The 6780-nt window shown below is 50.4% G+C and overlaps 1 protein-coding gene across 1 annotated transcript in view; it reads left to right on the plus strand.

The window, feature by feature from the left end:
* Window positions 1–6780, plus strand: part of isy1 (ISY1 splicing factor homolog) — a 36176-nt gene that overhangs the window by 27459 nt on the left and 1937 nt on the right. The window contains exon 8 of the mRNA XM_024139761.2: window positions 6458–6570. Within this exon, the coding sequence (XP_023995529.1) occupies window positions 6458–6570 (113 nt within the window). The remainder of the gene's footprint in view (window positions 1–6457; window positions 6571–6780) is intronic.

A 6780-nucleotide genomic window follows, 5' to 3' on the forward strand; every position in this document is an offset into this window, starting at 1 on the left:
TGTGACACCCCTCTGCAGTAGATTAATATCCTCCCTGCTCTGTGACACCCCTCTGCAGTAGATTAATATCCTCCCCGCTCTGTGACACCCCTCTGCAGTAGATTAATATCCTCCCTGCTCTGTGACACCCCTCTGCAGTAGATTCATTCATCCTCCCTAATATCCTCCCCAAGTTGTAACGTTAGGCTGTTCCTCTGCTGTCCCAGGTTGTAACGTTAGGCTGTCCCTCTGCTGTCCCAGGTTGTAACGTTAGGCTGTCCCTCTGCTGTCCCAGGTTGTAACATTAGGCTGTCCCTCTGCTGTCCCAGGTTGTAACGTTAGGCTGTTCCAGGTTGTAACATTAGGCTGTCCCTCTGCTGTCCCAGGTTGTAACGTTAGGCTGTCCCTCTGCTGTCCCAGGTTGTAACGTTAGGCTGTCCCTCTGCTGTCCCAGGTTGTAACGTTAGGCTGTTCCTCTGCTGTCCCAAGGTTGCTAACGTAGGCTGTTCCTCTGCTGTTAGTTGTAACCGTTAGGCTGTCTCAGGTTGTAACATTAGGCTGTCCCTCTGCTGTCCCAGGTTGTAACGTTAGGCTGTCTCAGGTTGTAACATTAGGCTGTCCCTCTGCTGTCCCAGGTTTAACGTTAGGCTGTCCCTCTGCTGCCCAGGTTGTACGTTAGGCTGTCCCTCTGCTGGCCAGGTTGTAACATTAGGCTGTCCCAGGTTGTAACTTAGGCTGTCCCAGGTTGTAACTTAGGCTGTTCCTCTGCGTTTCCCAGGTTTGTAACATTAGGCTGTCCCTCTGCTGTCCCAGGTTGTAACGTTAGGCTGTCCCTCTGCTGTCTCAGGTTGTAACGTTAGGGCTTGTCTCAGGTTGTGACTTAGGGCCTGTCCCAGGTTGTAACAATTAGGCTGTTCCCTCTTGCTGTACAGGTTGTAACGTTAGGGCGTCCTCTGCCTGTCCCAGGTTGTAACATTAGGCTGTTCCTTCTGCTGTCCCAGGTTGTAACTTAGGCTGTCCCTCTGCTGGTCCCAGGTTGTAAGTTAGGCTGTCCCCTCTCTGTCCAGTTTGTAACCGTTTAGGCTTGTCCCAGTTGTAAACATTAGGGCTGTCCGTTGCTGTCTGTGTCAGGTTGTAACGTTAGGCTGTCCCAGGTTGTAACGTTAGGCGTCCCTCTGCTTCCAGGTTGTAACGTTAGGCTGTCCCTCTCCCAGGTGTTAACGTTAGGCTGTTCCTCTGCTGTCCCAGTGCGTGTAACTTAGGCTGTCCCTTCTGCCTGTCTCAGGTTGTGAACATTAGGGCTGTCCCTCTGCTGTCCCAGGTTGTAACGTTAGGCTGTCCCTCTGCTGTCCCAGGTTGTAACATTAGGCTGTCCTTCTGCTACTCCAGGTTGAACTGTTAGGCCGTTTCCCTCTGCTATCCCAGGTTGTAACGTTAGGCGTCCCTCTGCTGTCCCAGGTTGTAACATTAGGCGTTTTCCTCTGCTGTCCCAGGTTGTTAACGTTAGGCTGTTCCTCTGGTGTCCAGGTTGTAACGTTAGGCTGTCCCTCTGCTGTCCCAGGTGTAACATCTTAGGCTTTCCTCTGCTGTCCCAGGTTGTAACGTTACGGCTGTCTCTGTGTCCCAGGTTGTAACAGTTAGGCTGTTCCTCTGCTGTCTCAGGTTGTAACATTAGGACTGTCCTCTGCTGTCCCAGTGTTGAACGTAGCTGTCCAGGTGTAACATTAGGCTGTCCCTCTGCTGTCCCAGGTTGTAACGTTAGGCTGTCCCTCTGCTGTCCCAGGTTGTAACGTTAGGCTGTCCCTCTGCTGTCCCACGGTTGTAACAATAGGCTGTCCCAGGTGTAACGTTAGGCTGCCCAGGTTGTAACGTTAGGCTGTTTCCTCTGCTGTCCCAGGTTGTAACATTAGGCGTTCCCTCTGCTGTCCCAGGTTGTAACGTTAGGCTGTCCTCTGCTGTCTCAGGTTGTAAACGTTAGCTGTCTCTGTGTCCCAGGTTGTAACGTTAGGCTGTTCTCTTGCTGTCCCAGGTTGTAACGATTAGGGCTGTTCCCTCTGCTGTCCCAGGTTGTAACGTTAGGCTGTCCTCTGCTGTCCCAGGTTGTAAGTTAGGCTGTCCCTCTGCTGTCCCAGTGTAACTTAGGCTGTTCCTCTGCGTCCCAGGTTGTTAACTTAGGCTGTTCCCTCTGCTGTCCCAGGTTGTAACGTTAGGCTTCCTCTTTCTGTCCCAGGTTGTAACTTAGGCTGTTCCTTGCTGTCCCAGGTTGAACGAGGGCCTCTGTCCCAGGTTTGTAACGTTAGCGTTCCTCTGCTGTCCCCAGGTTGTAACGTTAGCTGTCCTCCTTCCGTGGTAGCTGTCCCAGGTGTAACGTTAGGGCCCTGCTTCCATTAACTAGGCTGTCTCAGGTTGTAAACATTAGGCTGTCCCTCTGCTGTCCCAGGTTGTTAACGTTAGGCTGCTCTCTCAGGTTGTAACATTAGGCTGTCCCTCTGCTGTCCCAGGTTGTAACGTTAGGCTGTCCCTCTGCTGTCCCAGGTTGAACGTTACAGCGGTCCCTCTGCTGTCCAGTTGTAACATTAGGCTGTCCCTCTGTGTCCCAGGTTTGTAACGTTAGGCTTTCCCAGGTTGTAACGTTGAGGCCTGTCCCTCTTGCTGTTTCCCAGGTTTGTAACATTAGGCTGTTCCTCTGCTGTTCCCAGGTTGTAACGTTAGGCTGTTCCTCTGTGTCCCAGGTTGTAACGTTAGGCTGTCCTCTGCTGTCCCAGGTTGTAACATTAGGCGTTCCTCTGCTGTCCAAGGTTGAACGTTTTGTCTTAGCTGTTCCTCTTGTGTCCCAGGTTGTAACGTTAGGCTGTTCCTCTGCTGTCTCAGGTTGTAACGTTAGGTGTCCTCTGCTGTCCCAGGTTGTAACGTTAGGCCTGTTCAGGTTGTAACTTAGGGCTGTCCCTCTGCTGTCCCAGGTTGTAACGTTAGGCTTCCCTTGCTGTCCCAGGTTGTAACGTTAGGCTGTCTCCTCTGCTGTCCAGGTTGTAACTTAGGCTGTCCCAGGTTGTAACGTTAGGGCTGTCCAGGTTGTAACGTTAGGCTGTTCCTCTGCTGTCCCAGGTTGTAACATTAGGCTGTCCCTCTGCTGTCCCAGGTTGTACGTAGGCTGTTTCCTCTGCTGTCCCAGGTTGTAACGTTAGTTGTCCTCTGCTGTCCCAGGTTGTAACGTTAGGCTGTTCCTCTGCTGTCCCAGAGTTGTAACGTTAGGCTGTTCCTCTGCTGTCCCAGGTTGTAACGTTAGGCTGTCCCTCTGCTGTCCCAGGTTGTAACGTTAGGCTGTTCCTCTGCTGTCCCAGTGTAACGTTAGGCTGTCCAGTTGTAACGTTAGGCTGTTCCCTCTGCTGTCCCAGGTTGTAACGTTAGGCTGTTCCTCTGCTGTCCCAGGTTGTAACGTTAGGCTGTTCCTCTGGCTGTCCCAGGTTGTAACGTTGGCTGTCCCAGGTTGTAACGTTAGGCTGTCCCTCTGCTGTCCCAGGTTGTAACGTTAGGCTGTTCCTCTGCTGTCCCAGGTTGTAACGTTAGCTGTCCAGGTTGACGTAGGCTGTTCCTCTGCTGTCTCAGGTTGTAACGTTAGGCTGTCTCAGGTTGTAACATTAGGCTGTCCTCTGCTGTCCCAGGTTGTAACGTTAGGCTGTCTCAGGTTGTAACATTAGGCTGTCCCTCTGCTGTCCCAGGTTGTAACGTTAGGCTGTCCCTCTGCTGTCCCAGGTTGTAACGTTAGGCTGTCCCTCTGCTGTCCCAGGTTGTAACATTAGGCTGTCCCTCTGCTGTCCCAGGTTGTAACGTTAGGCTGTCCCAGGTTGTAACGTTAGGCTGTTCCTCTGCTGTCCCAGGTTGTAACATTAGGCTGTCCCTCTGCTGTCCCAGTGTAACGTTAGGCTGTTCCTCTGCTGTCCCAGGTTGTAACGTTAGGCTGTCCCTCTGCTGTCCCAGGTTGTAACGTTAGGCTGTTCCTCTGCTGTCCCAGGTTGTAACATTAGGCTGTCCCTCTGCTGTCTCAGGTTGTGACATTAGGCTGTCCCTCTGCTGTCCCAGGTTTGTAACATTAGGCTGTCCCTCTGCTGTCCCAGTTAGAGAGGAGGGCTGTCTGTGTAGGAGCTCTATCCAGCTGTATCCTGCTGTGACCTGATAGTAATGGGTGATGTGATGGTATTCAGAGTCCATGTGTTTTCTATTAGAGTAACTGTCTAATATTATAGTCTTATACATGGAGCACAGGACCACTAATCGCTCTCATGAGGCCTCTACCCTCGACTCGAGGAGAGGTTGGCCTCTACCCTCGAGAGGTTGGCTTCTACCCTCGACTCGAGAGAGGTTGGCCTCTACCCTCGACTCGAGGAGAGGTTGGCCTCTACCCTCGACTCGAGGAGAGGTTGGCCTCTACCCTCGGGGAGAGGTTGGCCTCTACCCTCGGGGAGAGGTTGGCCTCTACCCTCGGGAAGGTTGGCCTCATCCCTCGAGGAAGGTTGGCCTCTTACCCTCGAGGAGAGGTTGGCCTCTAACCCTCGAGGGAGAGGTTGGCCTCTACCCTCGAGGAGAGGTTGGCCTCTTACCCTCGAGGAGAGGTTGGCCCTCTACCCTCGAGGAGAGGTTGGCCTCTACCCTCGGGGAGAGGTTGGCCTCTACCCTCGGGGAGAGGTTGGCCTCTACCCTCGGGAGAGGTTGGCCTCTACCCTCGGGAGAGGTTGGCCCTACCCTCGGGGAGAGGTTGGCCTCTACCCTCGGGGAGAGGTTGGCCTCTACCCTCGAGGAGAGGTTGGCCTCTACCCTCGAGGAGAGGTTGGCCTCTACCCTCAACTCGAATCTCTCATTCACTCTCCATGTCTCCTGCTTTCTGTTTCATCATGATATTCTAGAACAAAGTAGTATTGTTGGTGTCATGGTATTTCTCCGCTGAATTTGTGTCTTAATTCAATACAACCCAATACACAATACTTAACCCAATACACAATATTTAGCCAAATTTAGCCCAATACACAATATTTAGCCCAATACTACACAATACTTAACCCAATACACAATACTTAACCCAATGCACAATACTTAGCCCAATACAACCCAATACACAATATTTAGCCCAATACACAATACGTAACCCAATACTACACAATATTTAGCCCAATACACAATATTTAGCCCAATACTTAGACCAATAAGGGGTGGCAGCTAGCCTCGTGTTTAGAGCGTTGGGCCAGTAACCAAAAGGTTGCTAGATCGAATCCCCGAGCTGACAAGGTAAACATCTGTCGTTCTGCCCCTGAACAAGCCAGTTAACCCACTGTTCCTAGGCCGTCATTGAAAATGAGAATTTGTTCATAACTGACTTGCCTAGTTAAATAAAGGTTAAACAAAAAAACAATGCTTAACCCAATACAACCCAATACTTAGGCCAATACTTAGGCCAATACAACCCAATCAAATCACATTCTATTTGTCACATGCCCCGAATACAACAGTGAAACGCTTACAAGCCCTTAACCAACAATGCAGTTAAGAAAATACCCCCCCCCCCCAAAAAGTACGAGAATAAGAATATAAAATAATTAAAGCGCAGCAGTAAATAATTAGCGGGCTATATACAGAGGGTACCGGTACAGATGGTCATTTGTACATGTAGGTAGAGTTATTAAAGTGACTATGCATAGATAACAGAGTAGCAGCGTAGGGAGGGGGTTGGGGGCAATGCAAATAGTATGGGTAGTCATTTGACTAGATGTTTAGGAGTCTTATGGCTTGGGGGTAGAAATTGTTTAGAAGCCTCTTGGACCTAGACTTGGTGCTCCGGCACCGCTTGCTGTGCGGTAGCAGAGAGAACATTCTATGACTAGGGTGGCTGGAGTCTTTTACAATTTTTAGGGCCTTCCTCTGACATCACCTGGTATAGAGGTCCTGGATGGCAGGAAGCTTGGCCCCAGTGATGTACTGAGCCATACGCACTAACCTCTGTAGTGCCTTGCGGTCGGAGGTCGAGCAGTTGCCATACCAGGCAGTGATGCAACCCATCAGGATGCTCTCGATGGTGCAGCTGTAAAACCTTTTGAGGATCTGAGGACCCATGCCAAATCTTTTCAGTCTTCTGAGGGGGAATAGGTTTTGTCGTGCCCTGTTCACGACTGCCTTGGTGTGCTTGGACCATGTTAGTTTGTTGATGTGGACGCTCTCAACCTGCTCCACTACAGCCCCGTCGATGAGAATCATCTCCTTAGTCTTGATCACGTTGAGCGACGTGAGTGCTATGGGTCGGTAGTCATTTAGGCAGGTTACCTTAGTGTTCTTGGGCACAGGGACCAATACAACCCAATACACTATATTTAACCCAAAACAACCCAATACACAATACTTAACCCAATACACTATACATAACCCAATACAACTCTATACTTAACCCAATACACATGGTCGCATTAAGTAACGTGTGTGTGTGTTGTCTCAGTGATATTGAAGGCAGTGGAGAAATGGAAAACGGAGAGAGAAGCGCGTCTTGCCGTAGGAAGAGAGGAGGTAGAGGAAGAGGAGGAACACATGTATGCCGTAAAGGAGGATGAGGTGAATATCAGTCAAAACATACTGACTCTGGTCCCATTTACTGGCCATTTAAAGTCAAAAGGTATTCCCATGTGTGGCCTACTTGTAAGCATAACATGTATCTGTCTCTCAGCATTCAGATGATAACCTAACCTTTTGATCTGTCTCTCAGCAGTCAGATGATAACCTAACCTTTTGATTTGTCTCTCAGCAGTCAGATGATAACCTAAC

This window comes from Salvelinus sp. IW2-2015, unplaced genomic scaffold (genome assembly GCF_002910315.2).
Source record: "Salvelinus sp. IW2-2015 unplaced genomic scaffold, ASM291031v2 Un_scaffold1901, whole genome shotgun sequence".
Taxonomy (NCBI): Eukaryota; Metazoa; Chordata; class Actinopteri; order Salmoniformes; family Salmonidae; genus Salvelinus; species Salvelinus sp. IW2-2015.